Genomic DNA, 27,042 nt, shown 5'->3' on the forward strand with positions numbered 1-27,042 from the left:
CAAGAGAGACGCATGGTGACACGCGCACCTCTTCCCACAGCACCCCTAGGACGTGCACTACTTTGCACTTGCAAAGGAGTGCTGAGAGCAGGAATATCATTAACCACATCTTAAGGGATGCAAGGGCTGCTGCCTGGCTGAACAGTAGTTTGGCCAGGACGGATCCCTCCGCCTGCAGAGACAGACAAGCTGCGAGCAGAGCAGCAGCCTCGGCCATGCTGCCTGTTACAGCGGCGTCTCCCTCTGTGGGTGGGAACCCCAGGGACACCGCGGGCTCGCAGGACGGGTAAGTTCCTTACACCAGCAAGTGCAAAAAATCCAACCACCTTGGTTTTAAAATAAAATTTACACTTTCAAGGTTGAAATTTAAAAATGCAAATGTCAGAGTAAAAAATCTGAATGTAGGAGATTTCAACTTGATTGCAAAACCCCTGAACATAATATTTTTACAAAAAACTGTTGGGATTTTGGGGATCTTTACTAGCATCCCCAAAGTGAAAAATAAATTTAGGTATAGGATACAATTCTTATATAGTTATATAGAAATCAAGGCTTAATTAGCATCAGAATTTCACACATTAGCACCCCAATGTTTTTATATACAATAGGTTTTTGTCTTGAGTCAAATGATTGTTTAAATAATAGTGTGGGTGGCCCCCAATATTAAAACTAGATGTTTCAGGCTTGGGACCGGACCTTCTTAGATCATCCTAGTCATAAATGGCTCTGTGGAACCTGTATTGCTAAAAAAGCAGTGTGTATCACCTTTCCTTTTGGAAAACCAGGCTCCCACTTGTGCCCATTCGTGCAAAGGGCTATCATTGGGAAAGAGGGCCTCACCCCCACAACGCAACCCAAGTGTTTTGGGGGTCTCTGGGAATGTTCTCTTTAATAAGGGAGCCCCCAGATGCCTCTTGAAATGTCCTTCTTCCCTTTCTATGGTATTTTTTTATCTTGGTACATGTCCCAGTGGTTGATCTCCCCATGATTCTTTTAAACAGCGGTTTGCCTATTAATCCTACAAATGGCCAGATCTGATATGTGCGCCCTGTAGACTTTATTGGAATTTGCTACTAAATTTAGTTTCACACTTCAAAAAAGATTCACTAAACCCTTGACCTATCAATCAAACCAGGCAGATTTGCATATCCCTACTTTTAAGCTTACTAGGGCTTCTGCATTTTATCTAGACATTTCCGTAGTGTTACAGGCCACCCAGCTTCAAAAACTTTCCTTAATCATTCAGTGTTCTGGTAACACCATACAGCCTTTGTGTTCCTGAACCAAGTACTTGGTGTCTGTGAAAGTCATGAAAGACTGCAGCAGTGCACTGATGGCAGTCTTGCAATTGCATTAGTTTTATTACCCTCTTTCTCTTTGCCCTGATTTATTCTCTCTCATGCAATGTTCAATTTACAAAACCTACTAACCTGTTCATCTTGCACTTTCTATGTGGTTGCAAAATTTCTGATATCTTTATACCCTGACTTTCCAATCCCTCGTATGTGTAAATAAAAAAAAAAGTCAAACATTTGTATAAAAGTTAGTTAGTAAGATTTTTTCAGGACTAAGGGTACATAAGGTACATAACGGTATTGCTTCTATTATTTTGTAGGTGCATGTCATGCATTTTGCATAGCATTTCTTTAATGAGGATTACATCCACTTTAAAATTCTGTCCAGCAAAGCATTTTTGTCTAGAGATAAAGGAACTGAGAAGCTCTGATAACAGACATTAGGCAGTTGTATTGACATATGCATAATAAACACTGTGATTTATGAGGGTAAACAACTGCCAGTCAATGCAGATTTCCACTTGTTTTAATTCATCATGACTTTGAAAAAGTTAAATATTTGGCTGAGAAAACGAAAGCTACAACATGTTTGTGGATTTAATGTATGCGGTAAATAAAGGTTTGTGAATTAAACAGTGCACTGACATATTTATTTTCAGTATTCATGGTAATACAATGTATTATATTGTATAATAATGTATTCACTACACATACACTTCCTTTATAATAAACTGCATGAATATTAGATGATGTGTCCTGTACATCATAAAAAGTACAACCCATCTCCTGCCTTTACATTTATTATTGTCTTCTTTCCTTTTATTGGCCTTAAAATCAGCAAAACATTTTTTTGTCCCAGTAGTAGGGACAGGTAATTACACAAGTGGTTTTGTTCCTATCCCTCACATAGAGCTATCACACTAGAAGATTTCAGAACTCAGCTCAGAACCTGTGATGGACTCTTCTGACAACCAATAGGCAGATTGTCTCTGTTCGTAGCCCTAAACATGTTGATCCTTTCTGAAACTATGTATTTATTATTGGTTGGGAGAGGGATTATTCTGTTTATGGCCACCCTTGGCCCATTGCTTGGTAAAAAAACCAACAATCTTATTTTATTTTAGTGCATTTATTTTAAACAACATATTTTCAATATTAACTTTGTAAAGACTATTCACTTAGTTTGGTAAATAAAGTGAATCTGTACCCATTCATATGCAAATGGAATTAAACATATACAATTTATACTCAAGCACAATTGAAATATTAAATAATAAATAAAAAAACACATTAGACTGAATAAAATAGATGTATATAGTCCCCTTAAAATTTTAGAAAAAAACTATCATTATTGGAATATTTAATATGTTATAATTCACTTGAGATTAAAGCTGTCAACTGAATGTACAAATATGTCAAATGAGGTCATTGCTTTTTCAACACATATGTGGCTTTATTATAGTGTCTACTGTATGTCCAGGTATACAAGACCAGCATATTATAACATTTGAACCACACCACAGGTAAATCTTCAAATAGATATTGGTCTTTCTTTATCAGAACACTGTCTATGTAGAGGCATTAGATTGTGTAAATGACAGGGTCAGAGGATGACTGTGAGTACAATAAACTCTATGTTATACAATATAGATAACTCAATATAGATGTGAATTAAAAAAAAAATATTTAAGCCCATATATTTTTTTTTTTTACAGAAATTGGTGTGCGTATGTCCATACGAGACTCATGCCAACAGTTGCAATGGATAATGTGGAAACATATGTGTCTGGAGGAACAAATCCCTGTGCATGGAATGTTGGAGCTTGTTCAATGAGGTCTGTACTGATCCTTTGATAAGTTAATGCCCTTTTGTATTATATTCAGCATTTTGAGCTTACTATATGTTTAGTGTGCTTTGCCTACATACTGTATACAAAGCAATGACAACTATAATCTGTATGCTGAACAGAAAAAATACTTTAATCTACAATGAATAATTGCTCTAGACAGGAAAAGTCATGGACCATTAAACTGCATGTCCTGAGTTCATTTAAAAAGAACCACAGTCTAAGGTGACACTTTCTCAAGTAGCACACTGTACAGAACTAAATTAATGAACACATCTTAGCCCTCAAAGCTTATTTTTTTTGTTTAAATAGTACACAGAGTCACAATCAAATAATTCACTGTCAGATTTTTAATGATTAATAATAAATAAAATGCACTTTGTCAGCTGTTTAATATGCAGCAAACTAAACTAATGTAAAGTTGATCCACATTTCTTAGATGAAGCAGTCTGATAGATCTATTTCTTATTGCTGCCTATTTTAAATGTTACTTTATTTGACACTTGCATTACCTGAGCACTGTGTATTACACTCTAAAAACATTCTTACTAATAAAAGTTAACATTTTTATTTACTTTGAATCATCTCACCTTTTGACTTTTCCATAGAGAAACACAAAATTTGATCATTGCAAATTTTGTCTTTTAAAATGTAAATATTAACCCTTAAAAATTTATTGAATATGTTGATAACCAAAATCCTAGTTTTTGATTGTGAACCCTTCGATATGTAAGCAAAGAAAGAAGATTTGTTGCAGTCATTGTAAATGATGTTAAAGAATCTGTGCATGAGAATAGTAAAACGCGTACGCTTTTGTTCTAAGCTGTGTGATATCATCAGAAACTGCTTGTAAATATAATACATATGAGACATGTATGTATGACCAGACTAATGTTATGTGGCATGCTAGCTGCTATCTAATACACGTTTGCTCTAAATCTAGAAGACATAAATATAATTCATTATGGTTACCATTTGTGTTTGACATCCTCAGGAGTCGCATCGTCTCACAACCAGTTTACAGAATGAAGCATAAAATAGTGACATCTTTGGAATGGAAGTGCTGCCCAGGGTACAGCGGAGAACAGTGCGTTGCATCAGGTTGGTTTGTACTATGGATTTTGGACTTTTAGCATCCATTATTCAGATTTGTCTGTAGTTCTACTTAGCTTGACATACACAAACACATTTATTAGTTTAGGGCAGTATTTCTCAATCAGGGTTCTTCTCAATGACCTCCACACTAATGTACTGTGAGCTGTGAATATAGTAATTATAGCAGGTGTTCCCTAAAGACCTGAAAGTTATTCCAAGGGCCTACCATGTTAAAAAGGTTGAGAAACAACCGATTTTATTGAAGTCTACTTTTGGACAAAACCATTCAATTTTGGGTAGAGTAGGGAATGGTTAGTCACACTTTATTTGCTGTCTGTGTTTCCATTAATGAAATTAATACCTCTGGTCTATTTGTACTGATGACCCCCAAGTAAGAAAATCCAACCTTTTAGTAAGGTGAAATTTTTCTAATGGAGAGACTTGTTTTTTTTAAAGAAATGTCTAAGAAGGAAATTCCCGTCTAATAGATTTCTTCTTGCTTCCTTTTGTGTTTTTAAAACAGGAAATAAAGGGAAATTAAAAAGTGGAACACCAGCACGAATAAGTAAATTGGCATGGGTTTTATTGTTTGCCTAAACTATCTAAAACTAAAAAAATGTATAGCTACACATACACTTTAGGAATCATTATGAAAGTTAAAGACAATGAATGCATCAGAATATACAGATGTAAAACAGATCTTAGTATATACAGTATTTCATGACATTTACAGGTTAAATAAAACCAGCAATACCAGCAAAACTATTGTATTTTAAATACTATAAACTTTAAAAACAAGTTGCAGTTGCTTTTTTGGTAATATAAAGCCAAACATTCAACACTGAATTATGTCCGCTCCCCAGAGTCAGCTGTAAATTAATCTGCTAACCAGCATTTCATCTTTTTCATTTTGAATATTATAATTAAAAACAATTGTTTGGTTACAAAATGCTGTAATTTATCAGAAGAAAATGGTATTACAGTTCAATAAATTTAGATTTGCATCTATCACAGACAGTTACGGGTTACCAAAAATTAGTTGAAGGTAAGCAGAGGGCTTTCAATGTAATATATCAGCAGCGTATTCAAGTTAATTACCCATAATAAAACAGCTGGATCCCCTTAAGGATGCTCACTGAAAAGCTTCATATAACCTACTTCTAAACTTTGATTTATGATGACATTAATGTATTTATTAAAAGTTTAACAAAAGTGGTAAATGTAGCTGGTGAGTGTAGAATTTGTGTATTTATGTATATGTACATTGCAAGTTATGGCTTTCAATCAACTTTAGTATTTAAATAGTTTATTAGAGGGTTTGAAATTTCAATCTCAGTGTGCATCTGCTTCCAGCAGGAGGGATAGTAGCATGTATACTCTTGTCAGCTCCTGACTGGAGTACCAATATCAAATGTTACTTCAGGTCCAGCTCCTGTCCATTTTTCATTACACCTTACACAAACTCCTTGTACTTCAAAAACAGGAAAGAAGTACACCAATATAATGCAATCAGCAATGAACACTTCCACAGCCTCAGTCCCAACACCTACAGCAGCCCTCCTATTACCTAAGCATACACCAAGATATTTTTGTTGGGGATTCTTTAATAAAAGGTTCAGAGGATACATCAGAAGGAAGAGGCTTCCCATTACACAGGGTTTATGGGGCTAGTTACATCACCTTCTACCACAGCACCCTCTTCTAGAAGTAAGGCAGGGCAGCCCTGCAGGTGACTATCCTCTCTTTAGTTTGGGGCACAAACCAAATGCAACACCACCTCATACACCCCGATGATATTTAGAACTGTCCACTGCCCTTGTCACATCATCACTCTGACAAACAAGGAGCTTGAGTTAAATGAGTTAGAACATGATGTCATTCCCATCACTCCGCTCTTTCTTAGCATCATGTCCTCCTGCACTCTGGTTGTAGTTTAGCTGCTGTTGGACAGGCCAGGCCCTCTGACCCTATTGTTCAACAATCCAGTCTTTGGCTATCAAGTTGGAGCACCAGTCATCATGGACTTCTCAAAGGAATGGTGGTCTCAAATACATTATGTATTGTTCAAAAAAAAAACTAAGTCCTGAAAAAACTTTCATTTGCCTTCTTTTTATTCATACATTTTCTTTTTTTACAGTCCTTGAAGAAGAAGTTGTTTAAATGACCCAAATGTATTTTGCTACATTTGTGGTGAATATTCTAAGCAAAAACAGAGGAGAAACATTACATAATTTGTAAAACAAGCATAATATGCATATTTTGGTTTTAAACTGGGGAACCTAGCAAAGTATTGGGCTCCCCATATGGTATGCAAAACTTGCATAAAGCGTCTACAAACGTTTGAAATTTGGTGTACCTATGGTATGACAAGATTCCAACAATCATCATAATCATTATTTTTGTGCTGTAACTGTAAAAGGTTTCAATCATTACAAGAAAAACAAGTGGGAGTACCCTGATTTGGAATCAGCAAGACAACCTGTGCCGCATGGTGCTGATTTTCCCATACCAGTGTTCAGTAGACTCCCTGATATTCCTGTATCCAACATGGAGGATATACAGGGTTTGGAGTGTAATCCAGGAGTTAGCAGTGGAAGTGAATATGAAGGAAGCATTTCATCAAAGCAGCAGTTCTCCTAAGAAGAGCTCAGTGATTTAATATGTGACCTAAGTCTGTCAAAACAAGCATCTGAACTTTTAGCATCCAGGCTGAAAGAAAAGAACTGTCTGAGACTGGAAGTTAAAATAACGGTTTATAGGACAAGAGAGGTGACACTCCTACCATATTTCAGTGAAGATGGAGACTTTGTGTACTGTTGTAACATCCCTGGACTACTAGGCCATATGGGAATACCAGAATACCGAGCAGAAGACTGGCGGCTTTCATAGACCGTTCCACTCGAAATTTTTAAATCTGTTTTACTGCATAATGGCATCTGCTATCAATTCCAAATTGGACATCAATTCCAATTGGTCACTCAACAAAACCTAAAGCAGAATATGAAAATATCCAAATGGTCTTACAAAAGCTTTGCTATCATGAACACCAATGGTCCATATGTGTTGATTTAAAAATGGTGAACTTCCTACTTGGATAGCAAAATGGATACACAAAATACCCATGTTTCATCTGCATGTGGAATAGTAGAGCAAAGCAGGATCACTGGAAAAAAGTGACATGGCCTCCAAGGGAAAACATGAAAAAAAGGTGCAGCAATCATCATTAACAAGCCAATAGTTGATGAAGAAAAAATCATTCTCCCTCCATTACACATAAAGTTTGGATTAATGAAGCAATTTGTTAGAGCTCTGAACAAGGACGGTGATTGCTTCAAATACATTTATAGATTCTTCCCTGGATTAGGTACTGAAAAATTAAAAGCAGGAATTTTTGATGGACCCCAGATTTGGAAACTGATAAAAGATTCAAATTTCACAAGTTGCGTGACTGATACTGAAGCTTCTGCCTGGCACAGCTATGTCATGATTGTCAAGAACTTCTTGAGTAACCATAAAGCACAAAACTATGAAGAACTGGTATAAAACTTGCTCTTAAACTTTAAAAATTTGGGTGCTACTATGATCATAAAGATACACTATCTCCATAGCCATTTGCAAAAATTGCAGGAAAACCCTGATCATATCAGTGAGGAACAAGGGGAGAGGTTCCATCAAGATATAAAGGTGATGGAGGAAAGATATCAGGGCAGATGGGATAGATACGTGATGGCAGACTACTGCTGGAGCCTTCAATGTGATTGTCCTGATCATCAGCATAAAAGGAAATCATACAAAATGATTTTTACAATTACTTCTTTGTGATTAGTTCTGTAAATATACTAAATATGGAACATATTGATATTAGGTATTTAAAAAATTTAATTTTGTATATGTAGACATATCTAGTTTAATTTTGCTTAATTTTCATGTTTCATTAGTTTTCTTTGAGGTTAATATTGAGGTCATTATTTCAAAAACTAGAACCAATCTAGCAAAACCGTTACCATGTATGGAATCTGTGCATCAGACATAATCTAAAATGACTTTATTATGTTTGGCAAAAAAAAAAAAATGTTTGTTGACCAGTGTAATCAATGTTAATTGCCACTTTATTATTTAGAAAGGCTTTTTAAGCCACATCCTTCTAGCAGACAGAAGTGTTATCTTCTGACACTGGAAATCTACCCATTCTCACCACATTATTGAATTGGATTAAATAATAAATTACATAATGACAATAGAGATCATGGTAGGATCGGCCACCATATATCTAAAAAAAAATAGTTCAAGGGGATTCTAGAACCAGTAAAGCTTTAACATCACAGCAGGCAAAGACTACTACCTGTATCCCGAAGAAGCAGACCTATAACTATGCTTCCACAAAACTATGTTCATTGAGTATAAACTTTGTATGTCACATTTTTTTGCTATGGGCAATTTTGTTTTAATTAATCAAATTTATGTATAGTTTTAATGTATTGTACATTATGTAATAAAGTATATATTTTTTCTATTTTTTGTAAACTAAATGATACATTTATCCAAAACATGTTCCTTAAAAGTCCCATTTGCTTTTTTGAAAATTCCCAGACTCATCATATGCTAGCAGTGTTTATTGTTATGCTCCACACATCTCTAAATGTCTGCTGACTCTGAGGTGTTTCAATGTAGTCTGTCTCCGGGCATTCTTAGATATCTGTCATTGTCAGGGCAGTCACTCACATCAATTCACTCTCATAGTTTACTATATTTCTGCCCCTGAACAACTGGTTCACAAGACTCATACCGACAGTGTCCAAATACATTGGTATTCACATTTTCAGTCCTCAAAAGGTCAGTTCTATTCCCACTTCTTCATCATCATCAGTTTACCTGTCTAATGATACAACTGCTTCTCCTACTGCAAATATAAAAGACAAATTTTTTTGTCATTAATATTGTTGGCTCCCTCAGCCTACTAGATGCTTGTGCAGCTTCCGCTGTTCACACAAACAAATTCCTGGGAAAAAAATCAAAAGATAGCCTAGCCTGTACACAAAAACAAAATCCTGAGGAAAAATAGATTGTTTTCTTTTTTACCATCTGCTTTCTTGTCTACTAAAATACTGCTGCTGATGCTAGAAATGTCCTCAAAATAATTTGTTATACAAACAACTAAAATAAAAAAATGTAATAGCTAAAAATATATATATTATATAAATATATATTATATAAATATATTATATACAAATATATATATTATACATGCTACTGTACAGTTATATTACAGGTTTCAGTATTTTTTGGCACCCTTCTTTTAACAGATATTTGTGTTTTTTTTAAAGTTTAATATTAAATTTATTAAATATTGGACATAATTACAGAAATGAACAACCAAGGAGGTTAAGAGACTGGTTCTGATTTATTAAAGCTCTCCAAGGCTGGAGAAGATATACTTTCACCAGTGAAGCTGGGTGATCCAGCAAACCTGGAATAGATCTGGTCCAGGAATAAAAAACATTTGTGTCAATATGCAGTGCATTCCTACCTGTTTGGTGCCTTATACCTCTCTTCCTGCACTGAAAATCCTGCAAGGATGTGGATTTTATTCCCTGCCCAGCATGAGATGGGATCAACCCAGTGTACCAGGAGTTCAATAAAAGTCCAAACCAGACAACAACCAGGAGATACTAAGTTATCCTTGTACCCTGTGGAATCAGGGTAAGCAAAGTGAAGCCTTAGAAACAGTTGGACAGTTGATCTCCTAATGTGACCTTATTAATGTTAGAACAATGAAAGGTATTATGTTTTTAATGCCTAATGAGTTTTAAAATTGGGCATACAGGACACAATAATGGATATTAGAGTATGCTTGACCATTATACGTCCACAAAAAACTATGCTTAATTAAACAATATCTGAGTTTTCTGCTGGATCTGGTAAACAGAGCAAAATTCTACTTCCAGCATGTGGCATTATTCTCATCTGGTTAGTATCTTGTAAAGAATAAACTGTGTTGGGTTCTTCTCCAATCTGATTTGTGGTACCAGCTGGAAAACGCTCCTGGAGCAAAATTCAAGCATTATTGACTACTGATGTACCTTTATTTCTGCCAGCTCCCATTAACTTTGGAGTAGTACTATTGAATAATATATAGGTAATAATGGGTAGTTGCCAAGAAACTTTTTCAGAAATACTATGGTCTGCGTTATTAAATGAGTGAGACTTGATATGGGGATGTTTAATTTTTGGATGTTTAATTCTTGGATTTCTTGAAGTCCAGATCCTAACTGATAAAAAAATCTGAACTATTCCTCATTCCTAACTTTTCCTTGCTAGACAATGTTGGTGGTCATTTCTTTGGCTTTTATTACTGATCACCCCTGGAAAAGATATTCTAATAGATAATTTACATGTTATTGTGCTTTAGCCAAATCCTACTTTGCCATGACCACTGATTGCTACGGCATGCTTTTTGACTCCTGCCTCTATATTTTCCCTTTATGCCACTAAAAGATGTTGGCATGTATGCTGTAAATTAGTTTGATGAAGTAGTGAGGTGTTCTTGATCCTTTTTTTTCCATTTTCTCCAACCCTGTCTTTTTTATAAAGTTTACCCATCTATAATAATTATCATTTTCATGTAATGCACATAGTTACTGCAAGAAAACAGAGTACATACCTGGTACTTAATGGTTCATGCTTCTGCTCCAGTATTTTTTTCTTATACTGACCAAACACTGTACCCTGTAAAGAATGGGGATAGTCACGTGTTTCTCCCGATAGGAAGTATTGCATATTTCATGGGGCTTTGACTGGTTAATTTGGACATGGAGGAGTGTTTAGTATAAATTAAAATCTAAAAATATCAGTGTTGCCACAGCCTGCCAAGTGTTTAAAAGAAAGTTATTAAGTCATTAAAACTGTCATATCATGTAAAGCTGAACAGCTAATGGAAGCAATCCATTAGGATCAGGAATTAGTAATCTCAGTTAATTTGTTAGAACATTTAGATGTATCTATATGTATCAAAAGTATATTACCTTGCTTGAAAAGGCAGAGCAGTGGAATATTGTATTACCATTACCTTATTTAACCACCAGATGTCTCTAGATTGTCAAACGATGCCAACCACAGTAATACAGTCTAGACTCTAGAAGAAAACTCACAAGGTATTGTGTCTGAGATCATTATCCTAATATTGTCAGCTGTACAAGCTTTTCATTTAAATAGTAGTCCATATTATTAATAATATTAAACAGAATTTATATAAAGCCAACATATTACACAGCGTTGTACATTAAATAGGATAATATGTTAACAAATATAACAGCTCTATGTATAAAATGGTTAGCAAAATATCCAAAAATGTAATTCCTAAATTCTTGGTATACTAATGACGCTTGCATTGAACCCTAAATTGATTCAGTAATGTACTCTTGTAGTCACAGAACTCTCAGCTTCCATTTGAGGTTTTAAAATCAATTTTAGTGCTACACTATCTTTTGGCTGGAAATTTGCAGATGTCCTACAAAGGGCACCTTTGTTTAAATATTGCCCAAGACTTACAAAAGAAACAGGATCAGTTCTTAACATAAATGATTTATGTATCCATTCTTTTTTTGTGACTGAGATTACTATTTGAACCCAAACTCAAAACTGTTTGTATTGTCCCTTGCTAATCAAAATTCCCTTTCTAATTTGTCATAGCAACATTTTCTCTTTCGACTCTTCTATTGGGGGCCTTTTAATATCCAGTTTGTCTGGCCAGTATGATTGAGGCGGCAAAACGTCATACTGTCTCATGAGAAAAAAATACATTCTTCTAGTGTCTCAATATTTTGTTCTCACTTGTTTCAGCTTGTTGGAAAATATCTGTATAATGTTGATCCATTTTTTTCCTGTCTGGTCACACAGGAAACAACAAGATTGGCAATGTTTCCCTACATAATGTCCTACAAGAATCCTCTGGCTATTTAGAGTCACTATATTGTCCAGATATTGTCCAGTTTTCATTTTTTGTTATCACACCAGCACAGGATTATCACAAGTGATGCCCAAAGGCTTTTTCCCACCAGCAGTGTGAAACCATCTGGTTGGCTGCTCCCTGGCCACAGAGCAAACTGCTGCTGTGCACCCAGAAGAGGCAAACCGTATTGCGGGTAACCAGATTTGCACACAGCTGTTGTGCAAATCTTGAAGCAAGCAAGCAACTTGCGGACAGAAAAATGACTTTTGGAGTCCACTCTGCAATCTGCCAAAGCTGCTACCATGAAAAAAATGGTTCCCATTTTCACTTGAATGGTAGCACTGGTGTGGCAGAACCACATATCTGAAAATCAAACTAATAGGACAAACTACATACAGGTAGTCCCAGGGTTACATATGAGATAGGGACTGTAACTTTGTTCTTAAGTTGATTTTGTATGTCCAAACAGGTACATTATTTTAATAAATATAATTAGGACAGATGTTTGTCTCAACATATTATTGGGCAGCATGATGTCAGTTACTGTATAAAAGCCTCACTTTGAGTTAATCACAAACAAAGCAAAAAAAAAAAAACTTTATGGAGCCTAGACATTCATTAACTTTTGGATCAAGCTGTGCTTTGCAAAAGGAAACAACTGCAGAGTTACAAGATGTTACTCAGCTGTGTTTAGCAAAAGATTTCTTCTGCAAGTCATGCGAACGCCCCCCATCAAGCCTCTGTTCTGGAGCAAGCAGGGGAGCTCCGTTTGTATCTAGGAGCTGTCCGTATGTCGAAAGTCCTTAACTCAGGGACTACTTGTATTCATAAAACGATGACCATATTATATGGCAATGACCAATTCTTCACATGCCATTCCCTCACTTGTTGTTTTCTTACAGCATTGACCACATTGACCCATGTATTCTTATAGTATATTTATATGTGATAATTGCTAGATTTGATCCCATAAATAATTTTTAAACATTCTATGGTGAATCCAAAACATTCAATGGTAAAGTTGTGATTCATATGAGAAACCACCACCCTGGATCTTGTTTTCCTTTACACATGTTCTTGACATTCAATACAAAGTAGAATTTCATCTTTAAAGCATAATTTATTAACACCAATAACTTTCTCCATCCACCTTCAATTTAAATTATCAGTGACTTGAATCATAGGGGAACTTTCAAGCATACTTCTTGTACATTTTCTGGAATTTTGCATTAAAATACCCCAAGGACATCTTTTCAGGTTTCAGTGGATATTTATTTCAGATTGCTAAGCAGATTAATATTTTGAAATGAAAAGCTATTTCATAAATGTTTGCACTTGAATCAAGGTTAATGTAATGGTGTTTTGCTTTTCAGCTCAACAAGTTCAGCGACAAATACACGGAAGCCAGGCAGAAAGCAGCCTTTCAGCTAATACTGTAGATTCCGGAGACAGAAAAACAGCAACTTATGATCAAGGTTAGTCATCTCTTATTGTTATTTAGGTAGAAAAACAGTAAAGACAACAATCCTAGAGTAACCTCATAATATGTGCACTTTAATTTTCATTTTTCTGGAAAACAAGCTAAAATATTGTTTAACCTAGGGGTTCTTACAACTAAGTGTTTATTTATTGTTAATTGGTACAAGTGGGTATGAGACATACCAGCAAAATCTGGAGGCAGAAATCGTTATTTTCTCAGCTTTGTTTCAAACTGCCTGCCAAAAAAAGTAAATGTGTAAAGTAAAATAACTTTCAGATTATTCTCATTTAAAGGACAATGTGTTTTAGGAATTTGTGGGAGGTAGGTGTAAATTGTAATTTATCTCCCAGGCTGCATACGAGTGTTGGTGCTTTTAGAATTTAGCCCTTACCGTACTCTTGGTGCCACTAAACCATACTTCATCACTGCTCTGCAGCATGCTTATCATATAAGCTGGCCCCAAAGACTTCTGAAGGGGTTTCTCATCTATGAAAAGCTATACTCTGAGTCTGTAAGTGTGATGAGAGAAGGAGAAATAAACAGAAGTCACGTTTCCAACAGTTTAACAGTAGTGGCATATTGTCAAAAACCTAACCTTGGTACTGTGGATAAACTTTCAAGTTATAAGTAAAAATAACACATACATAAAATTACCTATATGTCAAAGCAATACACTCCTAAAAACATTTATACCATCGCTTTTAGTGCTTCTATCAACACTTTTAAAATATTGTAATTTCTCAACTGTTAAGCTACGTACACACTTCCAATTATTATCGTTGGAAAACGAACGACGAACGTTCATGCACGATATATATGAACGATCGTATAGCACCGATCCTGCACATAGAGGTAACGACACGATCGTTCGTAGATATTGTACACACAATAGATACGATCGTTTAAGCGATAGAGGAACTATGTGCATGACAGGAAAGTGAACGGACGTTCGTTCATTACGCATGCTCTGAACAAGGACGATCAACGAACGACCGTACACACGAACGATGTTCAACGATCGTCGTCCAATCCGATCCGTCGGTCCGGTCGTTGGTTTCCAGCAACTTTCCTCGTTCGTCGGCGTCGTTGGTTACTTTTTTACGAACGATTTTTTGCCCAATCGATCGTTCGTCGTTTGATTGGAACGATAAAAATTGGAAGTGTGTACAGTGCAACCACAGAATAGTGTCTTTCTCGCTGATAGATAAACTAAGAGACAGACAAATCTTTACTATCAATGATTCTGTGGGAGTACCTTGATCCATCACTCTTGACTAATCTATCTGCCTTAAGCTGTGACACCCTGACTAAAGCATTTTATCTTTATTGCAATACAACACCAATATGAAGGACTACAGCAAAAAATGGTGGATCAGATTTACAGCCAAGAAATGAAGCTGACTCTTCTTCACCGGAATGTGGAGAACATCTCTTTGAGTCTGAACAGCATGCACAGAACACTGTTTTCTCTGGAGGAAAAGTTTAACAATGCTAATACAGGAACAAATCTGCAATCAATTCTTAAAGGTAATAAATGCAAAGCAAGTTGCTGACCCATGTGTTCTAGTAGGATTTTTTATTTGCACTTGCACACTGCACTTGCCTTTAGGCTGGTTCAACAGGTCCAAAAAGCATTCAATTGAACAGAAATTGGCCACTTTTTTTAGTTTCAGAGACTGTCAGATAATTCCTTTGATAAGAAATGGTCAACATATAAAAAGTTTGCTGTCTTGAATTCTATTGTGTTCCACTGAAAAGTTAGAAGCAGTTTTTGTTTTATTGTGTAAATAAGAATCAGACCCACAACTCATCAGACACTTTTTTATTTCTAGTCCAAAATACTTCCATAGCTAATGATCTGTACATTCCACTAGCCCCTGTAAGTGTCACCCCAACAATCTATGGGTCACTATATGCCTATAAGGAATTCTAAATCCAACCAGATATAGATAAAAGCCAAAGCTTCTCCAATGTTCAAAACTTGAGAATGGTCAAGGCCTTTATGAAGTTCTATCAAAAAGTGGAGCATAATCTGCATTCTCTTTGACCCTATTTAGTAGGACCAGAAATAAACAGAAATTAGGAATTCAAAAAGAAACAAAACTCCTAACTTGACTCGAGGGGTCCCAATTTTGTACACGACTATTGTAAATTACTCAGTAACTTACATGAAGGACTGGAGTCCTTCCATACACATGTACAGTTGACAATCTAAAATCCGGCCATCAATAATCCTGTTCCTTCAGTTTTCCGGCATTAATTTCAGGGCGCATTTTCAGTACAGGGACTGTAGTACACTATTTGACCACTTATGTTTTGATGGCGCTGTTCTGCAGAAACAGCTGTTAGGTCTTGCTTGCTTTACCAAATACACGTTGAGACGTCCCTGCTGCCCGCTCTCTGGAACTGTGCCAGATGTCCGTGGGTGCTGAGAGAGGAAGGCTGGCCCGTGTGTGAAGGTGAGTATAACCTTCAAAAATCCTGAATTTTCGAAAATACAGCATTCCTCAGGTCCAGAGGTTGCCAGATTTTTGAATGTCAACTGTATATTTATATAAAGGGTATCCTATGGAAATTTATTGTATTTTAAAGTCACACAATAACAGATTAGGCCAGCAGATTATGCTCCAAGTGAAACATAAATAAATATGTCAGGAGGGCAAAATTTATCTATGTTTCTACAGCAACAAACCGGGATTTACAGTAATCCTATCTATTAAGTCTCTACACAGTATATGTCCTACAAAAATGTAATACATTTCCCATTATATTTTATTTTAGATCCAATGGCTAAAAGCCTTACAGAGCTCATCAAAAATATTGTCAAAGATCAGTTTACCATTCTTCAAATAGACTTGAGAGAATCCATTGCCCAGATCTACAAAAGTATGTCTGAAACATCTCTTGAAATTGAAAAGATCAAAGAATCTGTGAAAATTTTAAATACCACAATAATTTCGGCCCATCAAAAGTGTGCTGAAGAAGAAGAAAACAGGGCAAGCCAAGAAGATGTCTTAGAGCTAAAGAACCGAATAGAGCATTTGAAAAATACTGCTTTTGTATGTACATCTTCCTTTAAAGAGATGGAAGAAAAACATACTGCTTTGGAAGAGGAGTTAAATCATGAAAAATCAAGGAGCAAAGATTATTTTGAAACCCTGAACAGTACTTTGAGCAAAATGAAGGAGATTCATAATCAAATGTTGAAAGAGGAACATTCTGAGGAACAAACAGTATTGCCACCAGATAATTCCAATGTAACTGAGTATCTTTTGACTCTACAAGAGAAGATAAAAAAACAGAATATTATGATGCTTCAACTCTATGATGATATTTATGCACAAGACAGCAAAATCAATAATCTTACCATTACTTTGGATCTTCAGAAACAATCAATCGTAAAAGCATGTGAAGACAAATTTTCAACCTGTAAAAATGACTTTCAGAAACAGTTAAAAGGCACTGAAGAGAATATGCATGTCCTAAACAAAACTGTCTCTGATGTTGTTGTTCCCTTGGATGGAAAGATTGATAAAATGAATGAACAGATTAACGATTTATGTTATGACATGGAAATATTGCAACCTTTTATTGAAAAGGGGGCTCCATTTAGCATGACAACAGAATATGAACACCAACATGATATGAGTGAAGTTAATAAGCAGATTAAAAACATCACAGAATTTCTCAGTAGCCTAAATTCTATGGTGCGTGATCTTATAAAAAGTCAGGAAAAAAATGAAGAACTCCTTGACAGGCGCTTTAATGAATGCCTCATGGAAGTTGAAGATGGCCTTAATAACACCATGGATATATTGAATAATGCCGTTGACTCTATTCGTGATGAATTTGTGACAAAGTCGGCCATTTCTGATATGCAAAACAAAGCTGAACTTTACACAAATGCTAATATTGAGAAGGTAGAAAGTGCTTTGTTGGCCATCCCAGCACTGCACGAAACTCTGCAAAACCTGACCACTTCAAATAGAAATAACGAAAATGACATCACATCTGCAATTAATGCTGTTGAGTCAAGTCGGGATGAAACCAGCACGTCCACTTCTATAATTGAGTTGTCACAGAAGATAAACATATTACAGGAGAAATTGCTTCAGTGTCAAGTAAACATTACTAAAATTGAAGAAAAGGTGGAAATTTCTGTTACTAATGTGCAGAACTTTCAATCTCGTGTGCAAACAATAGAATCCCAAGTAAATATGATCATAGCTAACCCCACTACATTACCAAAAACAAAAACTTATGATGTTTTTGCCAGCCAAAAAAATGTCCAGCAGGAAGTTTATTCCAGAATCAAAGCTCTTGAGATTAAATCCATCAGGCTTTCAACAAGCATACCACAACTAAATAAAACTGCAAATGATGCAAAAGTCTTATGTCAAACTGTATTTGTCACTGTTAAAAAAGTCAACGAAAGTGTGCCGAAATTAGTTAAAGCATCTCAGCCAAATATAACAAGTTTACAGAAAGGCTTTGAGGAGTTGATAAGTTCTTTAATCGACATAAAAATGGTGACTGCCTTGTCAAACTTAACAGTTTATGTAGATAAATCCCTATCTGATATCACAACCAATGTGGCCAAACTTCAAAAACAGATAAAGGCTCCAGTGAAGAAAGCACCTGTTCCAAAAAAGCCCTTCGTCAATCCCACAGCTTCTGTAATTGGGCGTAGCCAACGAAATTCTGATATTACAGATCAAGGTGAGTCTTACTTTATAAAAGAAGAAACCATTTCTGTAGCTCTAACCGAGAGGTCAACATTTTTTCGAGTAACAATAATCTGCTAATGTCCGGAAGTTTTTTTCTTAGGTGCATAGATTTTATTTTAAAAACTGTAAACGGAAACCAGTGCAAACATACTTCTTTAGAGGTGACCAAACTGTATCAGTTTTTACTGTTCTATCAGCCATATGGGGAGGTCACACATGTACTCTCTACTGACCAAAGAGAGTAAAACTGACTGTACTGTTGGTTCCTGGGGCTTAGATCTGGCATGGCAAACACCTCTCTATAGGTGACGCTGTCGAAGACGTGCCATTGTTTCCCTTTATTATTTAGCAATTTTTGTCTAATGTACAATAACACTGTGGGGGTGGGGACATTGCTTTTACCCACACCACTTCTTTAATTTTACCTTACTGTATCCAAAAAGTTTTGTTTACATTTAATGATGTGGTCAAAAACTAATTACAAATGTGTTTTTCTTGGCAGACGACTACTCCAGCTGCAGCAGCTCTCCTTGCTATAATGGCGGTACTTGCATCAATGACCTCAAGGGTTTTGTGTGTGCTTGTCGTCATCCTTTTGGGGGACTGAACTGCAGTCTAAAGATGACAGATGAGAATACTCAGTCTCTAGGCAAGTCAATATTTGTGTTTCTGTTAACTGTGTGCCTTAGTTCAGTAAAACTGGAGCTTCTGATGTTCATATATATTTCCATTTGGTCCATTTGAATTGAATACTTGTATTATTTTTAATAAATAAAGAACTGGTCCATAATGTAGATTTTAGGCTGCTTCATCACAGAACAGTAGAAGTTTGAATACATAATGGGGCCAGTCATTAAATAAATAGCAACTTGACTCAAACTATTACACACATTCTTTCTTGAGGCTGAACTGATCTCGCCTCGTCTGCATGTCTGCAAACTTACCATATCCACCTAGATCAATATTACTTCAGGTATGATACATTGGGTGCTTGCTCATCTATGATTCAGACTGGCACCTGGGATCTCCCTTTTTAAACGGACAAAAGGAACCCAGGTCGCACACCACTGGAAGAGCCTTTTTGCTTGTTCAATTAACTATATTTAACAGGAAACATGGTATTTTATGAATACCAGTCAACTACCAGTTGATTGGTATATCCAGTCAACTGTTAGGCAGGAAGCATGACACACACCCACAATACCTACAACCAACAGCTGACCTAAAATCTAATGAAACAATATTTACCCAAGCTCACCTGCAGGTACCTGACCCAATATAGGACTCTAATCTGAAGCATTCACACAGTATTTGATTTTTTTGAACAAAGGCAGATGGTGCTGTTAGTAAACTCAATGGTAACTTGCACAGCCATGTACAGACAATAAATGGAAGTCAGATTACTGTCACATAGTTCTGTAAACTATCAGGAAAGATTGTTTCCAGTAACAGGAAAATAAATCAGCACTTGACTAGGGTACAGCTGAGGAAGTAATGAATTGCACCACCAACCAATACCACCCCAACCCCACTCCCCCCTGATTCCCCAATCAAGACACAAAACCTGGGTTGGATTGAATTGGCCATAGCAGCTCATTTTATTTACAAATTTACAAATATACATAACCTTTTGTATACCATACATAATAACCACATTTATATATATATATATATATATATAACCTTAACCACACTTAAACCGCAGAAAATTATTTTCTTTCTTACAGGTCCATGAAACCCACCTACTCCCTTTTTTAAGCAAAACTTACCACGTCCGCTTTTTAATCAGGCCCCCAGCCCCTAGTACACCGCCTTGGGGACAATTAACGGATACCACCTCGCACACCTAGCCCCTACGAGAACCAAGTGTCGTGCAGGGTAACTATCAACCACAAGACCCATACCCTGACAGGTCTCACCCCCTTGTTTTCTAGCTTCCCCAAAACATTACCCTTTCATGGACCTATGAAAGAAACACCACACTGGTACTTTGACAAAAAATGGCCCTAACTTATCAATTCTAAAAGCAGGGAGGTGAGGGTGGGAGATGTTCGTTATCAGGTAACTGCTGACCCCTCATCCCCAGCCCCCCTTTGTTATACCTTTCCCCACCCACCATCAAATATTGACCTATCACATTACTAAACCTCTTCCCGCACTTTTTTTTTCTTCCCACCCCACCCAGTCATAAGCCCCCTTGCTATATTCTAGTTCCAGGCCTACAGTACATACAGACCTGTTCTGTTCTATAGAGGGGAAGGAAAGGATGAGGGAGCAGCATAGGAAAGTACAGCAGTCACCACCATATAGTTGTTAACAGCTTGGATGGACCACTGTACATATGCTAGATTTCCAATAGAGGGGATCACAAACGTTTATTTTGAGCAACAATCATCTAGTTTGTGTACATAGCTTAGGTTCAAGACTTTAGTTGACTTGTAAGAAGGATATGGGTTAAAAAGATCTCTGGCTTATATGAATTAAACATGATTTTTGTTTTCAGTTTGTTTTTATAATCATCCCACTACCAAGTAGTGGTGTTTTACATTTAACACAAAAAAGACTCCATTTGAGCTATCAATGAAGAATAGCAGAATTCTGCTAATATCTTTGTTGTCAAACAGAACTACGTAGTACATTTCTTCCACATGCCCTTCTATGCTGTGACAGCAAATTCCAATCGGAGGACAGTTTCTAGAGTATTATGCTTTGTGGACAATGTGCCCTGTGTGAAGACTGGCAGCCATAGATTTAATTATGATACCATCTATTCTTTTATAGCATAGACAGTTCTGGTCAGCACTTTTCACAGGATTTGGAACTTATAATCAAATATGAGGTGTCTGTAAAACAGGAGGATTAGGTAGCTGCTTACTCAAGGTCACACATAAGGTTATTAAAGAACATCCATTGAGCTGTGGATAGAGTACCTGGACATCATTGCAGTTATTCTCAATTTCAGTGCAAAATCTTCACATGTACAGTATATTTTTAGTGCAGAAATGTTGTATTTCAGATTGCTTTAAGGAATTGCTTGTAGTTCACAGTTGTTACATATATATTACATAGCTAGAAGTTATACAGCAGCAGAGCAAAATAATGGAATAATGAACTTCTTCAAAATATGTTTCTGTAACTATGTTTGATATGACTATTTATTGTTCATAACGAAGCAACAACATCCAGAAAAGGGATTTTCCAGGGTGCAGATGTGATATAAAGATGTGACACGAAATGCATGCATATTTTTATTCTTTTACTTCCTTACATGTAAAAAAAGCACACACTTCCCCTAAAACACAGTAAGTGGCAGCATTACTACTTGAACTGCTAAGGTTAGGAAGCCGGTTCTTTTCAAAAGAGGTTAGGAAAGACTTATTTTGGACAATGGATATGATTTATTAAAGGAATTTAGGCTGTTCACTTTATCAAGGTGGAGATTATTCACTTTAAAAAAAAAAATAAGAACCAAGGAAATGAAAAAACATGATTGTACATGATTAATCAACTGAAGTCAACAGAGCTTCATCTAATTTACTAAGCTAGTTGGAAAATCTCTTGGAAGGGCATTGGCTTTGCTATGTGAACAGCCTCTATTCCCTTGGTAATTTAGCCCCAATCTGTATGAACTTACCTTGTAGACCCCTTCACCATTCTTCACTACAAAATACATTCTTTTGCCAGAAACCAAAAAAATATATATCTGCTATCTATAAGTACAAGATTTTTAAGACTCATCTTTTTTTCTTCTGTCTTTATGCAGATTTCTCCAAAGGATCTTATCGTTATGCCCCGATGGTGGCCTTTTATGTCTCTCACACATATGGGATGACATCTCCAGGACCAATCCGATTTAACAATCTATATGTGAATTATGGCTCCTCATATACACCTAACACAGGAAAATTTAATGTGCCCTATCTTGGGGTATATGTGTTCAAATTTACTATTGAGTCATATAGCCCTCGAATATCTGGCTATTTGGTGGTTGATGGAATTGATAAAATTGCATTTCAGTCTGAAAACATTAATAACAGCATGTACAGTGACAGGATGGTGACAGGGGATGCATTGCTAGAACTAAACTATGGACAACAAGTCTGGCTTAGGTTAGCCTCAGGCTCCATCCCTGCACAATATCCTCCAGTCACAACATTTAGTGGCTACTTATTATACCGCACATAATTTCATATATTCAAACTTCAGAGCTATTTTAATATATTGAAGTACATGATAACTCAAGGCCAATTTTACACTAGCAATCTTAACTTGTCAGCAACAGGATTACTAAGGGGGACACAGCAGACATAGGAATCCTTATCTGCTTGTATGTGTTGCTCTCTCCCCATGTGTATAAGTAAGCCATTGCCTTCTCTTTGCCAACTCACATTCTTTGGAGGTTTTGTCAGGTAAGAAGCAGATATTCCAGCCCCCGAGGGAGTGACACATACACAGTAAGTATTTCCTCTGAACACCATAGCGATCCTGTGGCTGGTGAATTTTAAACTAAGTACATTAGTGTGACTTAATGACATAACTCAATACAAAAAAAATCTGCCTCTCCTCACTTCAGTGCTGCTGTTCCCATTCAACCTCTTTCTCTCATCATATATAAATTAATAAACATTTGTAAAATACTTTTCTTTAGCTGGGATTAAAATGCATACTGTTATCTGTGACTATTTCAGCAGCAAAGTCTTTACAACAATTTATTCGGCCATGAAGTACGTGCGCAACATACAGCCACAGAAAAATGTTCTTTATTATAGGGGGTGGATGCATCTAACCTACTAGTATTTGGGAGTAAAAAAATGGGAAGTGCATACAAACTTGTTGGGGATTCAGCCTGTAATCATAGTGCTGTAAGGCAATAATGCTAACCTCTTCCCCTACCCACTGCAATAATGGTAGTGTGGCATTTCCCTGGAAAGGTGGGGTAGGGGTGGGAGTCCTGAGGGTAAGAACTATGGATGATGAAAGGGCATCAGCAGGGCCACATCTGGTTTCCATTGGGAGAGTGTATGACATGGTGACCATAGAGGAGAACATGATGTTAATCCATAATTGATAACGCTTGGCATAAATAAATAAATAAATAAATATATATATATATATATATATATATATATATATATGTATATATATACACACATTCTTACATTGCTGTGCTCTTACAATTCAAACACTGGCCATAATAGTCCCTGCTAGCCTGCTAGACTAAATGTGATGACATAAAATTGTACTAGTTATTTAAGAGCTGATGTTAAACAATAGTGTTTGTACATTACATGTAATTAAGTGTACATTATTAGGCCAATTGGAGCACAAATTCTGAAGCTTTTGTGCATAATATCCATAATGTGCAGATCAATAGTGATCAAATGTCACTGATTAGTGATTAGTCAGTACTGATGTATATTATAAAGGATACACCGACTTTTTCAGTTTTACTAAAGTACCAGAAAGGAGGCAGCACTTTATGGAACAAGAAATTGTGCATGTCTTTTTTGCCAACAAATACTTCCCATAGCAATGTTTTTTTTTCCATGGAGCTGTTAAGTGTGGTTGTTAACTGCTCATCTGGACCTGAAGGGGCTTGTATAACAGCTTATACTTTATACTCCAATCAATGGTATTGTTCTGGATTCTAGGTTTAAGCATTTTATAGTTATATGGGATTGGAATATCATGTCTATTATTATAAAATATATTTCTAAATATTACATTGTATAATATAAAGATAATATATAAAAATTATTTTTAGAAAGCAAATATCCAACTTGATCTTTTACATATGTGCATAGTAATATTCATCATTAGCTTTTCTACCCTTTATTGCTTAACTTTGTCTATATTACACTTGTTTTAAAGTTTTAAAACTGAAATATTTTAAATAAAATTCAAAAATGTTATTGGTTGTTTATGTTATTTGATGAAAGTCTTTAGGAGTGGACTCCTATATTCTAAAACAGAGTTTCTTGACCTTTTTTACATGAGGGAACCATTGAAGTACCATTAAGGTCTATGAGGAACCCTTACTATGATACTTTCAAAACTCTCAGCACTTTAATGTGAAGGTCAATAGTAAGAATGTCTCTTCTATTAGTGGCCAGAGGGAAGAGTGTTTCCCTTACAGATAGCCAAAAGGAGCATTGGTATCACTTAAATTGATCAGAAATTGTTTTCATTGTTCAGAGAACCCCTAGCAACCTTTGGTAGAATCATGTTTATACAGTGATAAAATATAGGTAAAGTAAACTCACAAAAAAACTACTAATGACCATCATATATTATTTACCATCAGATATTATTAACATCAGATATATTTAATTACCATCTGATATCCTTTTCACACATTTTTGGTAACACTATTATAAGGTCTCTGTTGATTTTGCATTCATATACTGTAAATATGTGACAGCAGGTGGTGCTATTTACTGCTTTGGTTGCAGTGTATCATGTAATAAATAAGTGTGGAAGAAAGCCTGTAAATGTTCTGCCAAGGCAATGTGAGTAACTGTTTTTAGAAAAAGTTTGGAATTTGTTACTACAAAATGACAAAATTACATACAAATGACAGGAAATGTAAATTAAAAGTGTACACCAGGCCCACATGTAAAAAACATGATGAAAACCATATATGACAAGGAGAAGGAGGTGTGGATTGAATGTATGTATCTATTAAAAATACATCCAATATTTAAGGTGTTTTTTTGCACTGCAAAGTGCATAGAAATCCACACATGTAAATAGGCTCATACATTTTTACCTTTCCCTATACACTTCTCACACCTTCTCCTATACACCTTTCCCATACAAATCGTCACAAGCAGACTTCATCATGAGTTTGGTGCATAAAAAGTGTGAATGGGCCCATATTAATGTATTAATCATTGCAAAGCTGCATTAATATGTGTCAGCTTTATTGTAAGTAGCATAGTAAGTAGCACAGTGAAATAAGCAGCATTATATTAAGGTGTATATATCGCCCTAAAATTCTATTTTTCGATAGAATAAGGAAAGATTAAACCCCCCGTTTTTGTACCAAAGGAGAAATTGAATTTTACTTCCTTCCAGAGACACAGCTGGAATTTGGTGGTATATCCAGCTCACCTATGAAGGGAAGACTATAAAATAAAGAAAATTGTAACTAAACCTCTGGCCATAGCCAATATCACACATATGCAGCATCCATGTTCCAAGAAGTAGGAGCATTGAACTGATAAAGCAGAGAAGTAGGGAGTGACTATTGACTAACAGTATTGTTACCTTCCTTGTGTATTTTACAGTGTTAGAAACAAACAAAAAGGGGAAATGGGGTTCAATGACAAGCTTTCTACAATATTGTTTGATCTGTACAGATCACTGGCCATTATTGCAAATATGTATACATTCCAGAAATGTCACAGTCTGAACTTTTCTGGATGAGGATGCAGCATTACTCAGTTTTAGTTTGTATTTTGCCCATTATACTGACAATTAGCTTTGTAATAGCTTGGCTACCATATTCACTTGTTTGTATACTCGGCCTCATATAGCATGTCTGCTTCATTTGCTATACATCCTACATCTAATTACAATGTAATTACTGCTCAGCAGTTTCTGTAGTAATAAAAGTCCTTAAAATGGAATTTCTTATGTTTTTACCTGATTTGATCCAGACTCTCCCACTGCGTGTAAAATCTTCAGATCTCTTCTACTTAATTAAGCAATTTTTAGAGTCAATGCCAGCTGATGTACAAACAGTCTGTGTAATTTTGCAAATAGTAAGGCATTTAAAAATGGAAGGAGAACGCGTAAAAAAAAAATCACTAATGTCTAGGGAGAAGCCAGGGTTACAGAGTTCATCATCCACAATATAGGAATCTGCTTAGAATTAATAACATGTTACACCATGAAAACCATTAACCCTAAATTACAGAGCATCTCATGTAAAAGGAAAACAAATTAATCCGAACCCCAACTACAGCAATGTCACTGTTTTCTCAGTGGTATTTATTATTCCTCCAGCTTTATTGCACTGGAGGTTCATAATACAAGATAAGAACACTTAGAGAAATGGAAATGGTTTGACATTTTTAGTTTTTACTTGCAGATGTCTTGTACAGACATTTGATTTTAGTCACCCAAGAGGATCATGAGTAAACATCTCAGGTAAAAATCTAGCATAAGTACAGCTGTCCCACGGTGTAATTTAGTAATCCGCTGTGCTTGACCGATGACGCCCAACAGCTACTGACTCCCATTTTTTTCTATCAGGAAGGGAGCAGTGGTGTGCTTTCTGCTTGTCCTCCCTCCTCTTCATGAAATAGAATAGCTTTTGCTGGAAACATTCACTAAAGAGCATGTTCAGAGACAATTATTGAGCATTTGTACCCAGTTTCAATCCAACTCTAAATTCATAATAGATGATAGCTGTAAAGATAGCTGTGTCAATATTTAAAAAAAATAATAAACATGCTCCTAGTTTAATTTATTTCTATTAGGTGTTATTTATGGTACATTGCATCACAATTAATTGCCTGTTTCTATTCTCTTTATAGCCCAATGTGGTCTAAAACAAATTAAACCTAGTATGCATGTGTCACATGCTAAATATAAAGTTTTTTACTAACTGCAATTTTTATGATATTTACTTTATGTTAATTAG

At 35.9% G+C, this 27,042-nt stretch overlaps 1 protein-coding gene across 1 annotated transcript in view; it reads left to right on the plus strand.

Annotated features, from left to right (window-relative positions):
- Positions 1-24,304, plus strand: part of MMRN1 (multimerin 1) — a 61,806-nt gene extending 37,502 nt beyond the window's left edge. The window contains exons 2-8 of the mRNA XM_072405566.1: positions 3,011-3,130; positions 4,137-4,243; positions 13,559-13,660; positions 15,016-15,192; positions 16,447-18,384; positions 18,895-19,041; positions 22,156-24,304. Of these exons, the coding sequence (XP_072261667.1) occupies positions 3,011-3,130; positions 4,137-4,243; positions 13,559-13,660; positions 15,016-15,192; positions 16,447-18,384; positions 18,895-19,041; positions 22,156-22,577 (3,013 nt within the window). The 3' untranslated portion in view covers positions 22,578-24,304. The remainder of the gene's footprint in view (positions 1-3,010; positions 3,131-4,136; positions 4,244-13,558; positions 13,661-15,015; positions 15,193-16,446; positions 18,385-18,894; positions 19,042-22,155) is intronic.
- The last annotated feature ends 2,738 nt before the right edge of the window (positions 24,305-27,042 follow it).

Source organism: Pyxicephalus adspersus, chromosome 3, assembly GCF_032062135.1.
Source record: "Pyxicephalus adspersus chromosome 3, UCB_Pads_2.0, whole genome shotgun sequence".
NCBI lineage: Eukaryota > Metazoa > Chordata > Amphibia > Anura > Pyxicephalidae > Pyxicephalus > Pyxicephalus adspersus.